The 13,551-nt window shown below is 40.9% G+C and overlaps 1 protein-coding gene across 1 annotated transcript; it reads left to right on the top strand.

The window, feature by feature from the left end:
- The first annotated feature begins 2,688 nt into the window (after window positions 1–2,688).
- LOC116655469 lies at window positions 2,689–3,337 on the top strand. The gene is made up of 2 exons (XM_032453444.1): window positions 2,689–3,156; window positions 3,203–3,337. Exons 1-2 carry the CDS (start codon window positions 2,691–2,693, stop codon window positions 3,229–3,231), a joined length of 495 nt encoding a protein of 164 aa, XP_032309335.1. The 5' UTR covers window positions 2,689–2,690; the 3' UTR covers window positions 3,232–3,337.
- Window positions 3,338–13,551: the final 10,214 nt, after the last annotated feature.

Here is a 13,551-nt window from a genome sequence, read left to right on the forward strand (position 1 = left end):
AAAAAACTTTACTTCAACAAACGCCAAATAAGCGAAAGCCAACAGACGCCTGAATTACGTCAGAAATTGTGAAATACCCGAAGACATCTGCACAGACGCCCACACATGCACATACATACATGTAAAAAAGGCAATCTGAATGCAACCTCGTGTAGTACATCACAAAAAGTGAACAGGTCCTAACAAAAACAGCACCATAATAGAATCGTCAACATCAAATACACAATTATACATAAATATCTTGACATTCCAAAATGCCTACGGAGCAAGATACAACGGCGTGTAACATATGCAAAAAAAGTCGGCTAAATAGCGATGTCCAAAACTGGGTCCAATGCGACATATGCAAGCTATGGTTTCACTTTGCCTGCGCTGGAGTCGATGCCAACATAAGAGAGCGTCCGTGGAAATGCACATTCTGTAAGGAAGAGGAAGACGACGTAATTTCAACTTGCAGCGATTATCCAGTACCACCGCATCCACAGGAAGTTCAATCCATTAATAGCGCTAAGTCTGCCCAGGAACAGCCGGATGCCTATCAACCACAAATTCAACCCAACAAGCAACAAGCCTTCAAGTTAGCTGAGCCGACAAGCGCCCCGAGCAACAGTAATCTAATGCTGGCAATGCTTGAAGAGACGCGTGAAGCTGAAAGAAAGTACATTCATCAAAAGTATACCTTTCTTGCCCAGCAACAGGGAGTAAACACAATCCCCTTCCCAGAGATTGGACCAACTACTGCACAATTAGCCACAAGAGAAGTCTTGCCAGCGGATCTTCCCCCATTTAGCGGTAATCCAGAGGAATGGCCCATGTTCATAAGTATGTACGAAAACAGTTGCGCTGTAGCAGGCTTTTCGAACGCAGAAAACATGCTGCGGCTTCAAAAATGCTTGAAGGGAAAAGCGTACGAGTTGGTCCGTGATAAGCTGCTGATACCAACACTGGTTCCAGAAGTCATCAGTACTCTGAAAACATTTTTTGGACGACCTGAGCAAATCCTCGATCGACTGATAGACAGGATCCGTAAAATCAACGTGCACAAAGATAAGCTGGAGACACTAATAGACTTCGCCATGGCAGTCCGCAACGCCTGCGCCACAATGGGAGCTTGCCAGTTACATAGACACATGGACAATCCAATGCTGCTACGGGAACTCGTTGACAAGTTACCTACTCATCACAAATTAAGCTGGGCTATGCATCAACGCTGCGATTCGATTCCCATAATACAATCTTTCAGCGACTGGCTATATAAGCTAGCGGAAGCAGCCTCTACCGTACTACCCGGATCAAGCGCAAAGACCAACAGTGTAAACACCCATTCACAAACTCGACGAGGATCGTCGAACGAAGCAACTTTCGATACGGAGGTCGATCTCCAGGAAGAAACCAGAGCGAGCCAAACGTGCATTATGTGTAATTCTACTGAACACACCGCCGCCCAATGCGAAAAATTTAAGCTGCTAACTGTTCCAGAAAGACAAAGAATTATAAACGACTCTCGGGCTTGCTACAGATGTTTGAAGGCCCATCGCCGTAAATGTTTTTCCAGGCGCGACTGCGGAGTCGACAACTGCCAATCCAAGCATCACCCGTTACTTCATAGAGATCCACCTCAATCAGAGCTAGTTAGTGCTCATCATGAAGAAGGCATTATGGAAGAACAATACTTCCGAATTCTGCCAGTCACTCTGTATGGAAAAGGAACTTCCATTAATACATTTGCCTTTCTGGACGAAGGCTCATCAGTAACTCTCATCGAAAGCGTACTCCTGAAGGATCTAAAAATTGCCACAACAAATGAACCGCTATGCCTACAGTGGACCGGCGGCACCACCAGAATGGAGGATACTTCAGAGAGAGCGCAACTTCAATTATCAGAGACTGGAAATTCGAAAAATATGTGGCTTAACAAAGTGCACTCTGCTAAAAAGCTGCCATTACCAAAGCAGACCTTTGATGCAGACAAACTATGCAAAAGGTATAAATATTTACATGGATTGCCTCTGAAATCATATTATAACGCAGAGCCTATGATTCTTATCGGTACTAACAACTGGGCATTAGCAGTTCCCAAAAAAATCCGTGAAAGAAGACGCAACGAACCCATCGCCTCAAAATGTGCTCTAGGATGGAGCATCCAAGGAACAGGAAACTCAAGCAAACATGTTTCTCTACATCACTGCGAATGCAACTGGGGCGAACTCGACAAAGCCATCAAGGATAGTTTTAATGTAGACCCTATAGGTCCACGAAAGCTTCAATCGGAAGAAGACAAAAACGCCATACGCATTCTTGAAGACACATTCAAAAAGGTAAATGGCCGCTACCAGGTTGGTCTTCTTTGGCGAGATGACCGTGCTACGCTCCCAGAAAGCCTTTAAACTGCTTTAAGACGCCTGGAATGCCTGCGGTCAAAAATCAAGAGAGATCCAGAATTTTTCGAGCGAGTTCAAGACCAAATCAACAATCTTGTGTCTAAAGGATATGCAATCGAACTAGAACCTGCAGACATAAATAAGGAAGAACATCGGGTATGGTATCTCCCAATTTTCATCGCCTTAAATCCTAATAAACCTAATAAAGTACGATTGGTTTGGGTCGCAGCTGCGAAAAGTCACGGGAAATCTCTTAACGATTTTATTTTAAATGGACCCGATTATCTAAATCCACTCGCAGAGGTTCTTATGGCATTTATAGTTGGCCGTATCGCCGTGTGCGCCGACATTGCAGAGATGTTCCATCAAATTACCATACAAGAAAGCGATATGCAAGTTCAAAGGTTCTTATGGTTCCATAACGACAAAAAAACCCCAAGGACCTTCGTCATGCGTTCGATGACATTCGGAATTTGCTGCGCACCTTGTATCGCCCATTATGTACGCGACAAAAACGCAGAGGCATTCAAAGACACAAATCCTCGAGCATACGAGTCCATAACCAAGGCACACTATATGGACGATCTCATCGACACCTACAATAATGAATCCGAGGCGGTATCATTGGCATCAGCAGTCAAGGATATTCATGCGAATGCAGGATTCACAATAAGAAACTGGATCTCAAACTCCGCCGCGGTTATGCATCATTTTGGAGAGCGCCAATTAAACACCCACAATCCAAAGGAACTTGGTGGACCTGAAAAGGTTCTCGGTATGTATTGGGATCCAAAACACGACGTTTTTAAGTATATATTTAGGTTCGCAAGACTTCAAAGAGATGTCCTGAACGGAGACGCTACACCAACCAAGCGAGAAATCCTGCAGGTACTCATGTCCGTCTTTGATCCACTGGGCTTAATCTCTTGCTACACAATCGGCCTAAAGATGCTACTTCAAAATGTGTGGCGGTCAGGCATAGACTGGGATGAGGAACTTCCCGAAGAGCTACTTCAGTTTTGGATGCATGGAAAATCGTCCTTCTACAAGCTACTAAGTTGGAATTTCCCCGTCACTACTCCAGATTGCTACCAGAAACAGAGCAAATCGATCTACATACCTTCGTAGACGCCAGCGAATACGCTTATGCCGCAGTTTCATATCTTCGTATAAAAAAGGAAAACAATGTCGATACAGTCATAGTAGCCGCAAAATGCAAGGTTGCACCGCTGAAACCCGTCTCCATTCCACGTATGGAACTCCTGGCAGCCGTTATGGGAGTCGGACTAGCAAAAAAAATCAAAAACACGCGAGGTTTACGAATCGATAACTGCACTTACTGGTCAGATTCTAAGACTGTTCTTAAGTGGCTAAAAATCGACCCACGCAATTTCCAACCCTTCGTCATGCACCGAGTTGGCGAGATCATTGATAATACTACCATTAATCAGTGGCGCTGGGTTCCAACAAAAGAAAACATAGCAGATTTAGCCACAAAAATCATGAAGGCTCCAGAGGCTTCTCGATGGATTAAAGGGCCCCACTTTCTTATCCAGCCGGAGGGTGAATGGCCAGAACCGGACGTGTCCTTCAATGAAGAAACAAGCAAGATTGAATTACGTAAGCATGTACTCATAACAACCAATCTAAAGAATTTCGAATTTGCAGTTTACTATTTTTCGGACTGGAAACGCTTATACAGGGCTGTGGCTAATTTCCTCCTATATATCGAGAAGCTACGTGCCAAATGCTGTGGCAAACCTTTGCCTAAACGTCTAAACCCTGACATCGTTCGCTCAGCCAAGACATGGCTATATAAACAGGCGCAGTTTGAATTGTATGCTGCCGATATCACCTCTTTAAAATCCAGATCATGCATCAATAAAGCCAGCCCGCTTATCGCCCTAAACGTCTATTTGGATGCATCAGGTGTCATACGTGTGCAAGGCAGAATGAACAAATTGAACCCAGCAGGTGACGCCATCGTACTGCCCAAAAAATCACGGGTTACCTTCTTAATCGCCAAGGATTATCACGAAAGATCTCATCACATGCTCCATGAGACAACAATAAATTTGATACGTACCGACTTCTACATTCCACGTCTGCGAGTTCTTTTTAAGGAAGTCCGAATGAGTTGCCAAAAATGCAAAATCATAACCGCCTTACCTAAACACCCACAAATGGCCCCTCTACCAGCTGCCAGACTCGCTTCCTTTGAGAGACCCTTTACGTATACCGGAATGGACTACTTCGGCCCGATCCTTGTCAACGTTGGAAGGCACAAGGAAAAGCGTTGGGGAGTTCTGTTCACGTGCTTAACTTTGAGAGCCGTGCACTTAGAAGTAGCCCACAAACTCGACGTTAGTTCCTGCATAATGTGTTTAAAAAACTTCATGGCACTTCGAGGAGTACCGAAAGAAATCTACTCAGATAACGGCACTAATTTTAAAGCCACAGAAAAGGTAGTGAAGGAGGAACTAAAAAGGATTAACTTCGACAATATAACCATACTCTATGACGCAATTATATGGAAATTCAACCCTCCGGCAGCGCCTCATATGGGAGGAGCGTGGGAAAGGCTTGTTCGATCTGTTAAATCAGTCCTAAAATCGATCTGCCCAACAAATAACTTTAACGACGAGACTTTACGAACTGCCTTAATGGAAGCTGAAACTATCTTAAATTCCAGACCATTAACCTTTGTTTCTCTAGATTCCGAAGACGAAGAGGCTTTAACCCCAAACCATCTACTCCTGGGATCACCGAGCGGTTACAAGCCAATGTTAGAAGACAACACTGACCTGAGGCTACGATGGCACCAAACGCAGCTTTTCGCCGATAAATTTTGGAAGCGTTGGATAAGGGAATACACGCCTACACTAACCAGACGATGCAAGTGGTTTACCAAACGCCCACCGTTAGCCATTGGAGACATCGTAGTTGTCGTCGACGATCAACTTCCCAGAAACTCGTGGCCCAAAGGACGCATAACTGACGTAGTGATTGCCAAGGATGGACAAGTACGCAGGGCAACAGTATGGACGCGGAATGGAATTATGATCCGCCCAGTAGCCAAAATAGCTGTCCTGGACGTCGGCTTAAAAGAAAGTGAAGATCCGAAGGACGTTCACGGGGGGGAGAATGTTGCCGCCGATATTTAAATTCTGCTTCGATCCCTTCAATATGGTCCTATTAGAAAAAAAGAAAGGATTTTGGCTTAAATGGGTGAACGGCCACACAACTGATCTACCGTTACATTGCGATACTATCGACCGGAGAAAAAAGACAAGTTTTTTAAAGTTTTTCTTTTCCAACTTGTAGTTAAATAATAAATAATAAAGTCGAATTACTAAAGAATTTGTCAATACTTATTGGTCGGTCGAGCCAACACATTTGTGCCGCAACAATGTGGTTTTCCTTGTTTCCGTGGCTCCCATTTTTTACTGGATTTGTTCCATGTGAAATAACGTGGAACATCATCATACACCAACGTCTTCGCGAGTTTGCCAAAAACATCAGGTTTTTGACACAATGTAAAAAATTCAGTTAGAGTCGTTTTCGCAGCTTCGAACGCTCTTTGGAGAACATTTTCTTCAGTGAAGTATACACGTTGACCGTTTTCAAGATGTATTGCCAGATGTTGGACAGCAGTATCGTGCTATTTCGTCATTTTTATTCATGTTTTGTACTTCAAATATGGCCAAATCATTGCCTTTGTTTACATATCTACAAATATACTTAATTGATTTAACAGAACTGCAAAGCTCAACATTGATACGAGCTTTGTAAGTTTTTGAAAGTAGTGGTACCACCCACTGATTATCAAAGTCAACTTGATTTGGAAAGTTCGGCAGTCGCATTGTAAATGTGTGGCCACCATTCTCAGTACTTCTGCGGCGATACATTGGATAACCATCAATATCCGTGATCGTTTCATTCGTATGTGGCTCTGGGAAGTTTTTTTTACATTTTCCATTTTCCATGCACGGTGACGTCATGTTGAAAGCACCGCATGGCCCATGGATCATGTGTTTGGTGACAATATCAAATAATTCTTGATCAATTAATGGGTCTGGAATTTCGGCTGAAATTATTTGATCCATTTCTTCAGGACGGATTCTATCTTTATGCCAAACCAAAATGTGGGCATGAGGCAAACCTCGCTTTTGCCACTCTATCGTATACAGCCAACAACGTGTGATACCAAAAATGGAATATTTAACAATAAAATCAATTAATGATTTCAATTTTTGTTTAAACACACGTGCAGTTAAATCATGACGATGAATGGCTTGTTGTCCTGGCAATAGTAAAGTTTGTATCTCTTTCCAATTCGGATTACATGTGAATGTAATAAATAAATCCGGTCGGCCGTAATGACGTAGGTAAGTCATCGCATCTTGTATGTATTCCTGCATGTTCCGTGGACTGCCGATGTAGCTTGAAGGTAAAATGAAAGCATTACCGATGTCATTGGGATTTAAATTTCCATCGATGTTTCCAGCAACAGCATCTCGTAAGTGAATATATTCTTCCGATCTTAGTTTTGCCTGGTTGAATCGAAGGAATCGCAAGCGTTCGCTTTCGACCTTAGCATACATATCAACAATGTATTGATGGAACAGCTGACGATATCGAAGGATATAATTGTCTTTTTTTTTTGCGCGGTTCCCACTGCATACGTGCAGCCCACCTCCCGTCCAACCGACCGAGGGACGCTGCCGCGTAACGTACGGCTCGAATCGCGGGAATAGATCCGAGATAGATAAGCGAGGATTAGGAGAAAGATATTACGAGAAAGAGTGTTGCATAGATAAGGCGATTAATATAAGTGATTTAAGATTGTTAGTAGAGCAAAGTGATAAGATATGGTAGAGACCATTGTAGTCCGAACATAATACCCTGAGGGGAGGTAAAGATTTGCATCCCAATTAAGTCCCCTAAGAGCAAAAAAATGGAAGTTTTTTTGTACAGATTCAATGTGATCTTGGTGTACTCCATATTGAGGACTCCAGACACACGATCCATACTCAAGAATCGGACGGACCAGTGATGTATATAACGTTTTAGTTATGTACGGGTCATTAAATTCTTTTGACCATCTTTTAATAAAACCAAGCACACCCATAGCTTTATTAACCATGGTAGATACATGGTCGGTAAATTTAAGTTTCAAATCTAATAGGACACCTAGATCGTTAACCTGAGTTAATCGTTCTAAGGCGTTCCCATAGAGAAAGTACATAGCCTGGTGAGGACTAGATCGGTAAAAAGACATGAGTTTACATTTCGATCCATTAAGCTTTAGGTTATTTGCTAAACACCAATTTTGAAGTTTATCCAAATCGGATTGAAGTCTAGACTGGGCGCTAGTGAATTTATACTGAAGGCATAGCTTAACGTCATCAGCGTACATAAGTACAAGTGAATTAGTTAAGGCAAGGGGCAAGTCGTTAATAAACAGAGTAAAAAGTAGGGGTCCAAGATGGCTTCCTTGGGGCACCCCCGATGTGGCGCGGACTACACGCGAGGTAACATCTTTAAAGAAAACACGTTGGGTTCTCCCTGATAAGTAGCTCGAAATCCACATAAGAAGATCAGTTGGGAAACACAAAAGACTGAGTTTACTTATAAGAAGCGAATGGTTAACAGAGTCAAATGCTTTACTGAAGTCAGTGTATATGACGTCTGTTTGTAAGCCATTCCGGAAGCCATCCGTGATAAAAGATGTTAGCTCCAATAAGTTGGTAGTGGTGGATCGGCGCTTCATGAAGCCATGCTGGCACGGAGTTATTATTGAACTACATAGGTGTTGCAAATGTGGAGTGATAAGTTTTTCAAAAAGCTTTGGAATTGCTGACAATTTAGAGATGCCTCTATAATTAGCAGCGTCGGATTTTTTCCCTTTTTTATGCAGCGGAATAATGAAGGATTCCTTCCACATAAGGGGAAAGATCGAAGTTTCCAGCGATAGATTAAAGAGTTTAACAAGCGGTTTGCACAGTGCCTCGGCGCAGTACTTCAGAACACAGCCTGGTACTCCATCAGGGCCTGGCGAATACACGGGCTTAACCTTAAGAAGATCCGATAACACACCACTTTGATCGAAAGATGGGCAAAATATAAGGTTGGCTGATTGGATATTATAAGTGTAAGGCTGAGCTAAACTGCTGCTAGGTGAATAGGTAGTTTGAAAAAACTGTGCAAAGAGATCGGCCATTGCCTGATCGGTGTTCGCATAAGAGTTCTCAAACGTAAGCAGTGGGGGAAAAGATACATGTTTACGCTTAGTGTTTACAAAGTTATAAAACTGCTTCGGATCCTGAGTAAACTGAATCCTGCAGCGGCGAATATAACTCCTATAACATTCTGCGTTATGCACGGTGAAATTGGACCGAGCTACTAAGTATCTTGAATAACTAACTGTACAGCCAGATAATATATGTTTGTTTAAAAGTCTACTCATACTATTCTTTAAATTTATAAGGTGCCTTGTATACCAAGGCGGATTCGTTGAAGCGGACGGATATTTCCACGGCACGCAAGCGTCGAAAAGTATGTTCAAAGTGTAATAAAATTTTTGTAATGCGATGTTTATATCCTCGCATGCCAGTAAATCAGACCAATCAAATTCCAAAATTAACTTGTTTAATTTCATAAAGTCAGCCTTACGAAAGAAACGAACTTTCTGAGATTTAACTGTAGACTTAAGGTCAAAGAAGTAATTATTTTCGATTGAACCCTCAAGAGTGGGATGATATGGATCCTCAGGGTTAGAAAGGGGCAAAGTTCTGGAAAGAGTAATTCCATCAGGATCAGAAACGAAACATAAGTCCAACAGCCGACCTAAAGAATTTCTAACGTGGTTAATTTGACCGAGTGACATGTCGAACATGCCCTCAGGGAAGTCATGGTGGGAGTTAAGCTGTAAAGACGGTGAATTATCAACATTTGACCACATAAGTTCTGGGATATTAAAGTCACCCAGAGCTATCAGCTGGTCACCATCAGACAGACGATCGAAAACCAAACGAATAGCGGACAAATGTTGCCAGTATGTTGGCGGTTCGGACGAAGGTGGTATGTACGAACAGGTAACATACAAAGATTGATCGGACAAAGTGATTTTGATGCAAAGAAATTCAATGTCACCAAACTCTTGTGATTTTACCTCTTCAGAAGCGAATTTGGAGTCTACAGAAATTAGCACTCCTCCTCCCCTTCGCAAAGTTCTATCACATCTAAAAGTGGTGTACCTACTAGGAAAAACTTCGGAGCTTAAGATCTCCGGCTTTAACCAAGTTTCTGTAAATACAATAATGTGGGATGCAAAAGAAGAACTATCAGAATACAGTTTGGGAAGTTTACTACGTAACCCTCTTGTATTCTGATAGGTAAGTGTTAATGAAGACATTAGTTTTTTGAGATTGAGGAAGATGAGGTGGAATGTTGATCAGTGGCCTTAACATGTGGGAGTTTTACACCCACAGGTTTGGTTATCTTTTTTTTCACCGTACTTGGCTGATGTTCTTGGACGAAAATGTTCTCTGGCCAAAAGCTGGCGGAACAGATCGTCTTGAACATCTGCAAGGGCACACGTATTTTGAAAGATGACGTGTGCCTGGTGTAAGAGTATTTGAACTTTGTAATATCCACCACCTTTATGTCGGCTTTTGCTTTGGCTTTGATGTAAGCCGAGATATCAATCTCCGAAGTATCAGGGGCAAGCCGGGAAACAAAAATGTGTTTTGATGGTGGGATCACCTGCAAGGGTTTTGGTGCCGCCGTAACTAATACTGCGGCATCAGTGCGTACCGGGGGTCCGGACGGTTTATTACCCTGTTTGGTGACTGTTACAGGAGTTTGAATTATTGGGTCTGGGATCACTTGAAGCGATGCCACAGAGGACATATCGGACAATTGCTCATTGAGTCCGCGACATTCGAAAGCCGAATTTTTCTCAGGTCCGGCCCTTGGGGTGGCCAGAGATATAAGCGGCTGCATAGTTGTCGGCTGAGCAGGCTGAAGATTATACGACCCGAGCACATCACTAAAAGCGGATTTCTTACGCTTTGGAGACTCATTTAGTAGTTGAAGACTACTAAACTGTGTATCAAGCGCACAGAGTTGGTCATTGATTTTTCGAAAACCACTAATCAACTCCTTGAAACCGCTTTTAGTCTGCCTCATGAACGACCTCATTTCGTCCTGAACAGCACGACAACCGTCACAGCAAAAGTGGAGTCCAGACCTACGCGAGATTGCATCCGACACTGAGGCCGTGAACCCGGCACACTTAGCGTGTAAAACGTTTTCACAGAGCCAGCAATGGATGGTAGGCTGGGAAGACGAGATTGTCTTATTGCAAGACTTTAATGCACAGACCAATTTCAAATCCATAATTATTAAAAATTTTAATAAATAATTTATTAAAAATTATTTAAAATTAAATAATTAATTTATTAAAAATTATTAAAAATTTAAATAATTAATTTATTAAAAATTATTAAAAAAATTAATAATTAATTTAAAAATATTATTTTATTTTATTAATGAGGAACCTTGAACCACTGTACCAAGGAAACGAGAAGGGGAGATTAAAGAGAGCAGTTAGTGCAAGTTAGTAAGATTTAAAGAAATAGAGATAAGAATCTCTATTGAGCGAGAGTAGAAGAAAAGAATAGCAACAACACCGTAGGAGATGAAGAAGCAGAGCAGGGCTATGTTTGGAAAGTAAGTTAAATAAATTATTATTTTACCTCCAAATATATCACTGCACACGCGAAGCGATACGGATCTAAAAAATTGCAATTTGTTTATATATCCGTAAAGAAATAAACACCGATTGTTTATAGAAAGCTTATTGCAAATTTTACGAAAACGTAGTGCGCACAAAAAAAACACGTCCGTCCGCTTTAAGATAAAGAGAGGAATCGAATCTAAGTCTAACCATTATTCGGTGTGCGTAGTAGTTCATTGAGCTAACTTTCTTATTTCTGTAATCACCTAAGAAAATAAAAAATTAAATGCAATACGAAATTAAAATCTATACATACAGTAAGAAAGTAAATAGATAATTGTCAAATTTACCGGTATTTGGATCGTAGATATTTTGTCAACTGGAACACGAACCATGATAACAGCAACCTCATCAAAAGTTGGAGCGTTGAATCTACCAGCATGTTCACCTAATGGTTCTTTGTCGGCTTTTATGACGATTTGACAATTGTCATTTCGCAGTCGTGGCGAAACTCTTTTGATTAATTGAATTAGTTGATTGTGATTAGTTGATTAGGTGATTGTGATCAATAATATCACAATTTCTCTTTCCCCTGCTTGTTCAATACAATTATACAGGCACCGAGTCGTCACACGCACAATCAGGCTTTGGAATCAGTGAACCAATTTTATGGTACACCTGGCCATAACTTCGAATGTAAAATTTAATGTAGTTTCAAAATTACGTCCATCGGATGCACGATCGAAAATATTAGTTGCCCCAAATGACGTCATTTGGAAGCAAGAATTAAATTTGCGTATCTTACGCAAAAATAATCTGAATTGCCAGTAAGAAGGGATAATAAAGGCTTCGGCGGAGCGGGTAGAGGTAACAGCACAACTTTGCCTGATGCGCAGAACATACCGGCTGCTTCATTCCGAAATTTCAATGCCTGAAAATATTGACATACTTTATCCATTCCACCAATAGCAATTTTTGAATGCGCTGAGTAGTTTATATCTGGTGCATATTCAAAGGCAAGCCGAACGAATGATGCACGTGTTAATGAGCGGCTGATCCGTTGCCATCGTCAATCTAATACTCGTACTGTAGCTATGTTTCGTTCTCGTGCCGCTCTTATTCTCGTAATATTCTGTTGCAGACGTTCGTCACGGTGTTCTTGAGATTCCTGCAGTCCTGATTCTTTGAGCTGCATTCATTGTTTCGATTTGTTGTGGTAATTGCTAAGCTCTTTCAACACGTTTGCGTCGTGAACCTCTGCTGCTCGCGTTGTTGAGGTTCGATTTTTTCGGTGGCATATTCACTGTATTATCTTCAATTTAATTTACACTTCAGTCTAAGTAACATATGACACCAAAAATTTAAAACGGTATTTCGTTCACTATTCACCGAGTCAGCTTATCGGAGCTGCGAACGCCATCTGTTAGGATCATACGGTATTTCGTTCACTATTCACAGAGTCAGCTTTTCGGAGCTGCGAACGCCATCTGTTAGAATCATTTGGAGTTAATATTAGCATATAATATATGTTATATATATATGTAATATATATATATAATATATATATGTATATATGTAATAAATGTAATATATGTTATATAAATAAAACAAATAATTAGCAATTAATTAAAATTGCGACTACAATTTGAGATTTAAACTATCTGTTGAGCTATCAGCGTTTTGATAGCGGCCGAATTAATGACCAGGTTCAATTTTACAATTAAATTTATTATGGGTCAATTTACCCCAAAACAAATTCCGCGGCCAGTCCAAAACAATGCCGAATTACAAGTCCATAAAACCTAAGAGCTTGCGCAGAAGCTCCACCAAAGCTCCCAAGGTGCATGCGCTACAAAAGAACAACAAAGCGAATGCGAATCTGGGAGAAACAAAGAATATGGTACAGCTGATAACGGGCAATTAGTGGACCGCTGCGGCTAGTTACACTGAGAGAATTAAATAGAAATAATTATGTTATTTGATGCTGGCACAAGTCCCAACACTATCCTATCTCTCAAGTTGGATCGAACTGCACATGGTGTGCGAATTTTATTATAATCGGTTAAGTGGTTTAGGAGTCCATTGAGGACAGACATTGTGACACGAGATTTATATATATTAAGATTGTTTCAAATTTTCTTTATATTATTTCATTGTCGTTAATTTTTTTTTATAATATTTTATTATATTTTGCATCAATAATATTTTTTTTGGTGTGCGTTGTTCCCTTTTTTTTTAAATTTTGTCCAACTTGTTTGCTTGGCTCATATATCTTTTTTTTTCAAACATTTATTGTGAATTTTCTATAATTTATAAAAGAGTTTGGCACACATTATGACAACAATTATTAATAGCATATTATTTACAAATTCCAAATTAATGTTATTTGGCTGAAGTTTATTTATTACGTTAGCAGTGTCCACTGAC

Source organism: Drosophila ananassae (genome assembly GCF_017639315.1).
Source record: "Drosophila ananassae strain 14024-0371.13 chromosome XL unlocalized genomic scaffold, ASM1763931v2 tig00000124, whole genome shotgun sequence".
NCBI lineage: Eukaryota > Metazoa > Arthropoda > Insecta > Diptera > Drosophilidae > Drosophila > Drosophila ananassae.